Source organism: Macrosteles quadrilineatus, unplaced genomic scaffold (genome assembly GCF_028750875.1).
Source record: "Macrosteles quadrilineatus isolate MER2022 unplaced genomic scaffold, UCM_ALF_1.0 Scaffold_3__2_contigs__length_128488019, whole genome shotgun sequence".
NCBI classification, from domain to species: domain Eukaryota; kingdom Metazoa; phylum Arthropoda; class Insecta; order Hemiptera; family Cicadellidae; genus Macrosteles; species Macrosteles quadrilineatus.
The window spans coordinates 32214161-32227932 of record NW_026542596.1 but is presented as its reverse complement, the minus strand read 5'-3'; the positions used below and the strand labels follow the sequence as shown (position 1 = coordinate 32227932).

General features: G+C 34.0%; 1 protein-coding gene across 1 annotated transcript in view; it reads left to right on the top strand.

The window, feature by feature from the left end:
- The window catches only part of LOC128990495 (uncharacterized), a 37130-nt gene extending 27190 nt beyond the window's left edge, over window positions 1-9940 (top strand). The window contains exon 14 of the mRNA XM_054412869.1: window positions 8351-9940. Within this exon, the coding sequence (XP_054268844.1) occupies window positions 8351-8450 (100 nt within the window). The 3' untranslated portion in view covers window positions 8451-9940. The remainder of the gene's footprint in view (window positions 1-8350) is intronic.
- The last annotated feature ends 3832 nt before the right edge of the window (window positions 9941-13772 follow it).

Below are 13772 nucleotides of genomic sequence, written 5' to 3'. Positions count from 1 at the left end.
AACTATCGTCCAGTTTCAATTTTACCAACTCTATCAAAAGTTTTTGAAAAAATAGCATATGAACAAATGTACTCTTTTTTTGAAAATAATAATTTGTTTACAGATAATCAATTTGGCTTTAGATTAGAAAAAAATACAGTATCAGCTGTCTCTGATTTCATAAATCGGGTGTCGGAGGGCTTGGATGGATCTCAGAGTACTGCAGCAGTGTTCTGTGATCTGTCCAAGGCGTTTGATTGTGTGAACCATGATGTATTAAGTAATAAACTTAAATATTATAACTTCTCTGATCTGGCACTGTCTTGGATACAATCTTATTTTAAAAACAGGCAACAGAGAACTGTCATTAAGAAAAATGGTAAACATTTCATTTCAAAATGGCAAACCATCAATTGTGGTGTACCCCAAGGATCAATTTTAGGTCCCTTGTTATTTTTAATATTCATCAATGATGTTCCTAACAATGTATCATCAAACCTAATATTATATGCTGATGACGCTACAGCAATTGTAAAAGCAAATGATGTACATACTCTTAGACTAGAGCTTGATCGTTCCATTGTAGACTTAACTAACTGGTTTGCGGCAAATGGTTTAAAACTTAATAATTCGAAAACACATATTATGCAATTCCAAACACTACAAAATAAGCAAAACATAATTTTTGAATTACCATATGAAAATGATATTTTAGCTTTTGTCGAACAAACAAAATTTTTAGGCTTAAATATTGATAAAAATTTGACCTGGAAACGTCACATTGAAATATTAGCTAAAAAATTACATACAGCTTGTTCCCAGATGTATGTTTTAAGAAACATAATAGATTCTAAAACAAAGGTCATAGTTTATTATGCCATATTTTTTTTCCATTATGCAATATGGTATTGAGTTATGGGGCTCAACATCGTTTGCCTCAACTATTTTTAAGATACAAAAAAAGTTTTTAAGAATCTTATCATTTACACACAAAAAAAGTCATGTAAACCGCTTTTTGAAACATATGGAATGTTAACAATGCCTTCACTTTACATTTATAAAATTCTGGTATACTTCAAGAGTAATGCACAATTATTTATAAACAATCAATTTATTCATCAATACCCAACACGTTCAAAAAATAATTTGCAGTATCCAAGACATTGGTTATGCCTCTATGAAAGATCGCCGTACTATATGAGTCTGAGGCTTTACAACGGTCTACCTGCTCATTTTAAAAATATCAATAACATTGTAAAGTTTAAGAAAGAATTAAAAACATTCCTTATAAAAAAGAAATATTATACAATAGAAGAGTATTTAAATGACTGTTTTTTTTTTTAAAGTGACTAGTTTAATTTTAATCCTTAGTTTTAATTTTTATTTTTGTTAGCTAAGAAATGACAATGTCATCTGTTTCACCAGATTTGCTGGAAATGTGAAATGTTTTATGGCAATAAAGTGATATTATTATTATTATTAACGTGTGTCCCCCGTGATCGCAACAACACCTTTGAGCATGTCTTGTCGTCACGCCATTGACGTGTGTCCCCCGTGATCGCAACAACACCTTTGAGCATCTCTTGTCGTCACGCCATTCACGTGTGTCCCCCGTGATCGCGACAACACCTTTGAGCATCTCTTGTCGTCACGCCATTCACGTGTGTCCCCCGTGATCGCAACAACACCTTTGAGCATGTCTTGTCGTCACGCCATTCACGTGTGTCCCCCGTGATCGCGACAACACCTTTGAGCATCTCTTGTCGTCACGCCATTCACGTGTGTCCCCCGTGATCGCGACAACACCTTTGAGCATCTCTTGTCATTGCTCCATCGCCGTGAGTCTTCCGTGATCGCAACAACACCTTTAAACATCTCTTGTCGTTACGCAATCGTCGTGAGTCCCCCGAGATCGCAACAACACCTTTGAACATCTCTTGTTGTCACGCCATTGACGGCAGTCCCCGTGATCGCAACAACACCTTTGATCATCTCTTATCATTACCCCATCGCTGTGAGTCCCCCGTGATCGCAACAACACCTTTAGCATCTCTTTTGATCACACTAACGCGGTGACTCACATCAATGGCGTGACAACAAGATATGCTGAAAGGTGTTGTTGCGATCACGGGAGACTGACAGCGTTGGCGTGACGACAAGAGATGCTCGAAGGTGTTGTTGCGATCACGGGAGACTCACGGCGATGGAGTGACGACAAGAGATGCTCAAAGTTGTTGTTGCGATCACGGGAGACTCACCGCTATGGCATGACGATGAGAGATGCTCAAAGGTGTTGTTGCGATCACAGGTGTCTAACGATGATGTTTATGCTGCAAGATATGTTCAATGGGTTCCTAGCGATCTCGGGAGTTGATTACCGTACATGTTTTGACGTCATCGTAGACGTGGCTATTACAATGTCGCTGCTATTCTGGTGTAACTTATTCATCATGGAAAATGATTATAAGATTAGATTATTGTAAGGCACTTTGTAGTACATAAGTAAAAATTACCTTTGGAGTCTACTTTTTGACCATTCTTCACATCCTTCTATCACACAAGATTGTCAAGAGTTCAATGTATGTTTTAATGTGTAACGGGTCCTTTGGTGTGGTTTCCACGCTACAGTTGCTGATCTGTTTATCAGAGATTGCGGAGGCGAGGGGTCGGTGCGATGTTGCGGTGAACTAACGGTCCGTGTAGTTTTGACACGTCGGCCGCGGCTCTAATGTATTCTGACATTAATAATCGGCGTGTCGGTGGCGAGGGTGAGGGGGAGGCCAGGTTATGTTCCCACAGTAACTGTCATCTCGTCGTCACCCTTCATCTAACAACTCACCCCGTCATATCTCCCTTCCATCACACATCACCCATCCACACAACGTGCTCACTGCTCACTCACTCACTACTGCTGAACAAACCGCGGTAAAATCACATGTAAAATTGTGTTCAAATAAAACCGATATCGTGTTGCAGATTTATAGTAGTTTACGCAACGATCTCATTAAGACTATTCACGCGAGTTGCGTACACTACTTTACCTACGACAGTTTTTAAATTACAGTACTAACAATCACTACTCATAACTTCTAAGATAGGTTATGTTTTCTTTTATAACCTCTCATTGCCACTGACCTCTCGGTGCAACGACTCTTTGTTCCAACCACTTACTGCAATACTGCATCAATCATTAACAATTAAATTGGTAAACAGCTGATTAGTTCGAATCATTACAATCTATATAATTAATACGCTACATGAAACTTTGTCGGTTGAACTTCTCCGCCATTTCTTGACAGATTGTTATCCATTGACGTCTCATTGGAAAAACACGCTCACTAGTCCTACTGAACAAACGTTAAAATCGCATTATAAATACTGTTCAAATATGGCCGATTTCGTGTTGTAAATGTAATGTGTACTGTACGCTCTTTACGGTCTTAGACGTAATCTAGGGGCAATTATAAATCCTCTACAGTCTACACAACACGCTTGTGCACTAGTCGTACTGAACAAACCTCGTAAAAATTGCATAATTACTGTTCTAGGCTGATTTCGTTTTGTAACTTAAACTACGTTTTTTCCCGTCTTATTCGGTAAAAAAACCATGACCTAATCTGGCGTGCGTTTGGCCAGTTTGGCCTAGGTGTGGCAAAGAGTGATTGTGTATGTGTATGCGTATGATAGGGACCAAGGTTTGTTACTCAAGTTTTTACTTATTACAGTATTGTGTTTATAGTTAAAAAAATTGTTATGAAAACGTATTGTTTAGTTTATATTTAGTACATGAGAGGTTAACTGTAGTATTGTTTAGTTTATATTTAGTACATAAGAGGTTAACTGTAAGAAAGGACCATGCGGTCCTAATGTTCGCCTCAATAAAAAAGTATTTTAATTTAATTTACGTAATCTCGGGCAATAATTATAAATTACCTACATAACACGCGCACTAGTCCTACCGAACAAACGTCGTTAAAATCGCATCATAAATACTATTCAAATATGTCAGATTCTGTACCCTCTTATACATAATCTAGTGGAAATTATAGGTTATCTACACAACATGCTCACAAGTCCCACTGAAAAAACTCTTTAAAATTGCATCATAAATACTGTTAAAATATGGCCGATTTCGGGTTGTAAATTTAACTAGGTTTTTTTTCGTCTTAACGTAATCTAGCGGCAATTATAAATCTACACGCACAAACACACACACACACACTACGTCCTACTGAATAAACCTTGTTAAAATTGCATCATAAATACTGTTCAAACATGCCCGATTTCATGTTGTAGATTTAACTACGCTAGTCTTACACATAACCTAGAGGCAATCATGCACTGTAAGATGAAAGTCAAGAGAGGTGTTTTGTGGAAATACTGGTTGGAATAGTTGTGTTGGTCAGTGCACAGTCCAAGTTGAATTGAATGTTTAACGGTAAATTGAAATATAATGTCCCAGTATCACTTTCCACATTCGAGTTGGAGTTGGTTTTACCCGGAGCATTTCATAAAGAACGTATTTTATCACGAAATTTTTCGACACGTTCATGTCGAGAGATTTTCTTCTTAAAGATTGTTTATGTAGTTTGCGTTACAGTATTATATACCGTGTCGTAACCTTTGAAATTTCACATTTTGCATAGACTATAAAAGAACGAAATGTTTTCAAAACTGGATAGCTCCGAGTGTTGTGGATCTTATTTTTGGCTCCAAAAATCGATGATTGAAATTTTTGATGGAGGGTGAATTTTTATTGTATGCCTTTATACAATCCATTGGAATTGGAATTTCAACGATTAGACTATGTGAAAAACGTATTAACACTATTTGTGCTGTCGACATGTTTGAACATAAAAGTTGCATTTATTTCAATGTTAAGCAATTGCGGGAATTCCCGTCATCAGCACCCAACGTGTTAAATACCTCAACCCTAATAATACCAAACTTATTTAAATTTATTGTGTATCCACAACACAAAGTATCATTACGAAAACAAGAGTACAGTATTATTTGTCAGTAAGTACTGGTTGGGATAACAAAATTAAAATTAAGACCCATGATTAGAGTAGTTGACTTTTTCATGTAGGCCTACTTCTAGAACAAGATTTGTTGATAAATTATCTAAAGAAATATTTGCTTGTTCTCGTCACAAAGTTTTAATCGGAATGTGATATGTTTAGTACGTCCATTGGGTATACGTCTTACTTGTTCTTGTTATCACTGCCACTACTTATCCATTTCCGAATATCGACGAAACCTGCATCGCGGTTAAGTTATATTTTTACGCTGAAATAATAAAAGTGGTTTCAAAAATGTTAAGCGAATGCGGGGCAGGCGCTTGGTCATCAATTTAAAGAATGTTTTACTTACGCATTATGAGTTGAAACCAGAATGACTTGGGGTGACTTCAATAGACGTCGTCGCCCTTCTGAACGTGTTTTTGCTTCAACATTTGCCAGTCAGATGGTTCGTCGATCGATTTACTTCCAGTTCAGTTTTTGTTCAAGGTCGTGTTTTTTTTTTTTGCCCAAACATTAAGTTAAAGTCAAAACAATATTTTATCGTTCTTTAATTCGTCATAGTTTAACCTTGAAAAATCGATTAGTGATACAATCAAATTTTATGTAAACTGTTAGGGCCATTTAACAAATAAAAATATAGGCATATGGCACATCAAAATGGAGCTTAGAGTGTGTATATTTGCCGAAAATTATTGGTATGAACCAATGTCGTATGGGCTCTGCCCCACAGCCGATTTCCAAAGGGCTAGGCCCTACGTCTGTTATGCTTCCAAAGTTGGAATGATTTAATTTAATTTATTTAATGAAACAGCTGGTCAATGCAATTAACTGGAGTTTGTTTATTTACTGGAAAAATATTATGTGATGCTTTGTTTATATTAAGGAAAAAATGTGCATTGTTTAGTAAGCGGGTTGTGTTGGTTAAAGAAGGGTAGTATAAGTAGAGTATTGATCACAGTTTCATTTGCCTTTTCAATTCTTATATTATCTTTAAAAATTAAATCATAGAGTTGCTGTATTTTTAAACACACGTCAGCTCCACTTGAACACTGTCATGGCTGCTTAGGTCACAATTTCTTCCCGTTGCAAAGCGCGGGTGTAGCAGCTTGTAATGTTTTAATGTAGAATCTTAAAATACCTTCTTGCGCGTATAACGTGTATTCTTATTGGTTTAAAGTATCAAGTATGTAGCCTAATGTTGAAATATTAATACTGAAGCAATAGGAAATAAAATAGGGGCAACTTTTTCTGTTACATAAGTATCGTAAAAAAACAACAGACTATACGAGCTGCTGAGTCACAGATTAAGTTGTTACTTTTAGCATCAGGTTTTTTCGTATGCGTGGATATTTATACTGCATCCTTCTATTTGACGACTGCAGTTTTAAACAAAGTATCTGCTAAAAATGTTTGCCATTAGTTGCAATATCATATCGCCCTCACCATTTTCATAGAAGCGCGACTTTACATTGGAAGAAGAAGAAAGTTAATTAAATGAACTCTATAGCTTGTGGACGTCTGAAATTTCAACATGGACACGGTAATGTTTATTAATGATTAATGTCGCGTCTATGTTTATTAATTATTCAAATACTCTGCACTCTATGATACGTTCACAATTAATTTAAGGTGACAACGTAATGGTGCACACAGTTAAATATTTAATTATTATGTGTGGTTTATCTATGAGCAGTGAGCATGTAGGATTATATGTCCACTGAATTCCGGCTTTAACAATGCCTTTGTCAATGCAAATGCAAAGAAAATCTAAATGCTATGCTATAGTTATTTTTGTTAGAGTAAATAAGCCGGTGTTGGCATTTGGCAACGTCGCATCGGTCGGTGTATTGCCATGACGATAACAGACGTGTAAACATAAACATTGCTTACACAAACGTTGGGGAGAAGCTCCTTTAATTAGTGCAGCAGCTGTTCGGTAGGCCGGGACTGCGGCGTTGCCACTTGTCTCGATGCGGCCTTGTATTAGAGGAGGCTATGTTGTTTTACGTTGTAGCCTAGTAATAGCAAAAAAATCACTATGACTATATACGGAAGTTTAACTCTCAAAATTTAAAAATTAAACACGGAATACCACAGGGGTCAATTTTAGGACCTTTATTGTTTCTGTGTTACATAAAGGGCTACCTGACTTACAACCCGTAAACAGTAACTTATGTTTATGTGCCGATGACTCTAATATCACTGTCGTGACAGGGGATTCCAAGTAGAGTATTGAAATTGCATCATTTATTAGTCTCCCAATTATAAAAAAATTCCTTGATGGTAAACCGTCTTCTTAATTCAAGTAAATCCACTTTCATATCTTTTTTGTACGAAACAAGCAAGGGTCAAACTGAAACCAGAAATCTATTTAGATGACAAACAATTAGACCATGTAGAAGTTACAAAATTTCTAGGACTTTTCATTGACGCTAATCTGAGCTGGGCAACGTTTTATTACTCAGACAAAATGTCAACAGGTTTAATTTTGTTAGTTAGAAACATTAAAAACATTTTATTATTATTTAATTAATTCTCACCTGTCCTACGGAATAAACATTTACGGAGGGAGCAACAACTCAGAAAAATTTAGAAAAAATATTGCGGAAACAAAAAAAAACGCGTTAAGAATTATGTATAAGTTTAAAAGGGGTAAATCTGTTAAACATTTATTTATTTCCACAAACATCCTAACTGTTTATGTTCTCTACATTGTAGAAACTGTAATGTATGTAAAGCATCTAGAAAATCAAAAATTTGTAAACAGCATTCACATGTACAACACCAGATTGAATAGACCGCTAGAACTGCACAATTTAGAATTTTTCAAAAAGAAAACTCAATATGTGGGAACTAAATTTTTGTTTCATCTACCAAGATAATTTCTTGGTGAACAAAACATAAGTAAATATGAGAATAACTTAAAGGAATATTTTGTAAAATTAGCTCCATATTCACTAACAGATTTTTTCGAAAACCACAGAGTTTAGATTAATTGTTCATGAGTAAAACATCAAACCAATTGATTGAAAAATTAATTTCATAACCAATCATGCATTAACCAATTTACTTTTATTTTAGACAAAATTAGCATAACTGTTTATATATATAGGATTATTGTCATTACTATTTCTAACTTTGACGCTATTTGTTGTACCATTGTACAAATGTATAAATAAAGAATATTTTAATTGAATTGAGCAATCTGATCTTGATGTTTTCTTGCAAGTTTATTTTCCTTCGCAGTGACTCCAATTCATATTTTGTCAATCAATAACATACTGTACATCTATTTAAAAAAGTATATACGGTGTCATATTTTCTAAAGCTCTGGTTGTTCGTTGCAGATACGATATGTTCAAGTGTAGACTGGCGGGAGCCTCTAGTCTGAGCTCGAGTCTAGGTCTGGTGACCGCTGCTCTACTCTTGTGGTTGCTAGGCCGCTAGACGCAGTAGCGAGGCGCAGACGACAGTCGCTGTGGAGGGGGGAGCTACATAGCATAGTGCCTTACAAATCTCATCTTCAACTACACAGTCATATTCGTATTTCCAATCCCGATCATATCTTAACATGTCTGTTATTTTGTACTTTGTGTTTTAATAGTTTTATATTCTATCCTTTTATGTTTTAAAATTGTTTATAACCCGTCCACTGTTAAATAAGCTTTGCTATAAAGCTTGGTTTCGTACTTCACGTTGGTTAAGTTTTGCGTATGATGATTTTGTTGCTTGAAATTGCATATTTCCAAACGCACAGAGTTAGTTATGTTGCGTATTTTTACATTGCATTTCTTGTTAGTGGTTGTAATTTATCTTGAACAAATACCCAACAAATGTGAACATTTCCGTATTTAGTGTAACTATTTTACATTTTAAGTGTCTGTTTAAATAGCAGTTGTTGCATTCCTTGGTAGTAGTAATTTAAAAGCAAAACAGTTAAGAAAAATTCCAAATAATTGAAGGTTACAAAATATTTCCTTTGAAATATAGTTTGTGTTAACTTTGTTATCAATCTTTCTAATGGTTTTTTACATATAATTCTATAGCAAGATATGTAGTGTCTGTAATTCTGTAAAGCCTAGTTCCCTAGTAGTATATACTTTAATTTGGCCAATAAACCACAGATCTACATCTGTTGTAAATTTTGAAGTTGACATACATGTATGTATAGGCATTTATTTTAAACTTGTGTAGTTTGAATCATTTTAAGGTTATGGAGTTAAACTTGTCATTGTAACTTTCCATTTGGATTTTCAACATTTACAAAAATATTATTTTAATCTGAAAACTGATAACAGTATTCATAGCACACTTTTGTGATACAATTCCTGTTTATGTATTTTATAGAGTTCTTTTAGGTGATATAATGTTTTATAAGTTCAATTTTAATATTTTATGATTATATTTTAGTAATTTAACTCCGTCCAATTATATGTGTTTTAAATGTTGTAATATTGTTTTAATAATATTTTAACATATTTGTTGTGTATATGATATTTATATGTTTTTTATTTCACATTAAGTTTATTTTAATAACGTTTGTAACGTATATAGTTATTTGCATGTCTGTATATTCTATTGAATCTTTTTTTAGTTAAGCATTTCTCACCCAAATATCTTTCAGCATTGTTTCTCTAATGAACTAGATTTATTTGCTTTTAACTAGATACAATTGAACAAAAACATGGAACCTGTACACAAAATCACTTGTACTAAAATCAATAAAAAATAATATGTATGCAAACTAAATAGTGAACAATGTAGACTCTACGGATTCCAAAATGTCTTTGTGTGTAACTTGTATATTTTTATTTTCTATATGATATCGTTTGTAAGCTACTCAATGATTTGGTTTTTACCGAACAAAGTTTTGTACAATTTTATATCATTGTAAGTATAATTAATTAAATTGTAGCACAATTAAATTTTTTAGTCAATTCAAGACTTCTTTCTAAACCCTTACTTATCTATTATAATCTTAATCTTAGTACCTATTATATCTACTATCCTCTATTACTAAAAAAATCTCAATTTTGAAAAGACTAGCTGACCCGTGCGAAGCATTCACACTGAATCCTTCTCATATCCCACTTATTTGAGTACACAACATACAGTTAAAACTGCCTGTAAGTGAATCGTTGATTTGAGTGTAGGCCCCTACTTCAGGAATAGATGTGGGTTTACTTTTTATACAATTAACTTTTTTCAAAACAATGTTTAGTTTATGTATAACGATTTTACATGTTTACAGGACCTCTTTGAACACTGTGTTTAAAGTAATAATATTGCCATATACGATTTGTCTTTGAAACTTGCTTTTTACACAGATATAGTTTTCAATGAAAAAGCGAACCCTTGATAAAGCCACAAATAACTCAATGTGTAAAATTGCGTGCTCCGCCGCGTACAAACCTTCCTTCGTTAGCCTCTGTCCATATGCCCTATTTAAAGCCATGGAAAAGATAACTTTTACGGGAAATACCTTCTCCTTAGTCAGTTTGAAAGGATTACGGACTATTGCGTGGACTCTGCTTAAGTTTCTCTTCAAACATGATAATAGAGTTCTATTTAGCGTGGGTTTATGAGGTGACGAACCTAAAGGGCTCAATGAGTTGAAATAAAACTCTAATGGACATAACAGAGAGCGTTCTACGTCCCTCGGAACCGAATCCAAACGGCTGATGTAAACCGTTTCCTGTCGGTAGTAAATCTGACACAACATGATCATTTATTGAAAGCTGTAGTAAAGAAAAGAGATAGGTAATGTTTGAAGATGGAATTCTTAATTATACGTAGAATGGTTGGTACATATGTCAAATGAAGGCTATGTCGTAAATAAAGAAATATAAAAGTTAAAGAATCCATGCGGTACTTACTTTTGAGTTGTTCTTGTTTGGACTTCTATAAATTGAATAACCTAATTTCATCTCCGGGGTTATTTATCTTAGAAATCACAGACTAAATTTGTCGTCATGAACAAAACACTCAGATTTAAGAAATTAGTATTCGTTTGTTTTAGCGAATTTCCCATGGGGTATAGGGAATAAGCTATTACCGCAGATATCATGGTAAGACCTAGACCCGGGACCGATTTTTCGTGTTAAGGTCCCCAGAGGCCAAAAACACACCTAAAAACCCTTAAAAACACAATTTTTGATAGTTAATTTCTCTAAAAACAATTTTGTAGAGCTTAAAAGAAGAAATAATTTTGCATAGTGAAGCGTTGTTATATGCCAACCAGTTACGGAGATAATTTAAAAAATTTTAAATTTAAATTCCCATGTTATTCTTATGGAAAATAAATAAACTATTGTAGTTTGCTTGTTTATGGATATATCTAAACCAAATTTGGAAATTTTCTTTATTTAATACTAAGCTATGGACATTGTCATAAAAACAACACATCTCAATATCTTCCCTGTAGCAGCAAACCTAATTACTCACTAATAATAATGTTAATTAAATAGGAAATAAATCTGACAATTTTTAGGGAATATTTTAGTACTAATCCATCCAGGTAAATGGAAATTCGCTTAGTCTACTGAAAAATTAGTGACTTGCATACTTTCCTAGCGTAGTGGGTAAAAAAGCTTTAAAATGACCCCTAGTTTATGAAAATTTGTGAAATATTAAGGAAGTTATGGTGTACCGACAAAATAAGTACTTTTGAAATTATAATTGAGCTGAGTGAAGCGTAGCTCTTTGGGATTGACTTCACAATATTTCTAACACTTTAACTCAATAACGGCTGAACATATTTTAGCCAAACTTACCAAGGTTTTTTTTGACAAATGTTTGTAAGGTTTAGACGTAACCAATTTGAATTTTTGATAATGCCTAGGGCCTATATAATTTAAAAATAACTATTTTTAATTTTAACATTGGCTTTATGGGTTGCCCATGATGGTTACAAAATAATGACGTAAATGTAAACAAAACAAAGAATCATAGCATATGTTAAAATCAAGCCACGACCTAAACACAGCACAAAGGAAAGAAATCCGGATGATGACCACTGATCAGATAATACGGAGAAAGTGTTAAGTTTACATTTACGTCGCAATTTGAAAACGACCACTGATCGAATAGGTACAGTATTTTCAGATTCGATTTACGTAGCTAAATAAGGTTATAACAAATAACATTTATCTTATGTTATTGGGAATCAACTACATGAATCTGCAGTTTTAAATAACTAGGTATTCTCAAATCAATATTTTTTTTTATCTAAATAGGCTATTACGAACATGCTTTCTTATTATTTACTTAAAACAGTCCAAGTAATCTTCTTAAAGTATTGTGAAATGTAACCCGTAATTAATGCTTGTTTTTCAAGTGGAAACGTAAGCTGATTTAACTAATAAAGCATATTGTTAAATTGTTAGAATAATGTTAATGTAACAACAAAAATGTGAATGTTTATTTTTGCTATTATCAACAAAACACCCGTTCTACCACTGAGTTCAAACAACGCGTTCTATATACTTCCCAACCTATTAAAAAAATTGAAATATTTTTTAAGTTATCATCGTTTTGACAACTCACTTGTATTGATTTTTGTGTTGGGAACGAATTAGGGTATATAATGCAGGATTACTTCTGCCTGGATTCCAAAATCTGCCCAAGATTGAGAGAATGTTGATTGGTTTAGGTTCAAGGCCGGGATCAACCAGAACTGTGGGTTCACCAGATGACTAGCAAGCAAACCCAGGAAAAATGCCGATACAACGGATATGTATGTAATGTCCAAATCTTTAGTTATGAAACTTGTATTGGATGTTGATAGTTCTGATACAAACTGATAAGTTAAATTGATAAAATAGTTGTATTATATCATTTTATCTATAAACGTTTTTGTTTTTTAGGCCAATTGATTTTTTAAACTATGAAACATGATCGCTCCGCTCAACTGGCTTTCACTGCTATGAAAGCAAACCTAGTATATATAGATTTTTAAAATCACTGTTATGAAAATAATGGAGAATTTCATTTTTTATGTACGATAATGAAACCCCTTTGTAGATGATTATTTTTCTGTTATTTAGAAAAATGTTTGAACTAATCTGTTTTGGAATAAAATACTGACGCTAATGGTATACAATATTCCTGGCTTCTTTTTAGTGAAATTCAGTTTTAACAATCCCTGTAGTTGTCAGAGTTGTGCTGGACCGTTATACATTTTTTACCAATAAAGTATCATAGTTACTCCCACAGCTTGTTCATGATAAGAATTTATTTACTGACGTGTGACTTCCTAAAATGGAGATGACGTTATAAGAGAAATCTATTATATTATTAAAGTGATAAAATCAAATTTTATGTAAACGGTTAAGGCAATTTACCAAATAAAAATATAGGCATATGGAACATCAAAATAAAGCTTAGAGTGTGTAGATTTGCCGAAAAGTATTGATATGGACGAATTTCCTAAGGGCTCTGCCCCACAGGCTGATTTACAAAGGGCTACGCCTGGCATGCTTCCAAAGTTTACATGATTTAATTTAAGTACCTGGGGACCGAGCTTTGATCGGGGGAAAATCATTAGTTTACTCTGAAAGCAGTCTTAGTATTGCAAATACATGAATCCATTCCCCACACTCCGCACTGCTAGCCTTTGCTTATTCTTTCACCATTTCCTGTGTCGTGGACATGTTTCCATCCCTTCTCATAGCATTTCAGTATTACAGATACATTATTCTAACTGCTACAAACTGTTTCCATTTCCCACACTCCACACTGCTCGCCTTTTCTACTTCCTTCACCCCTTCC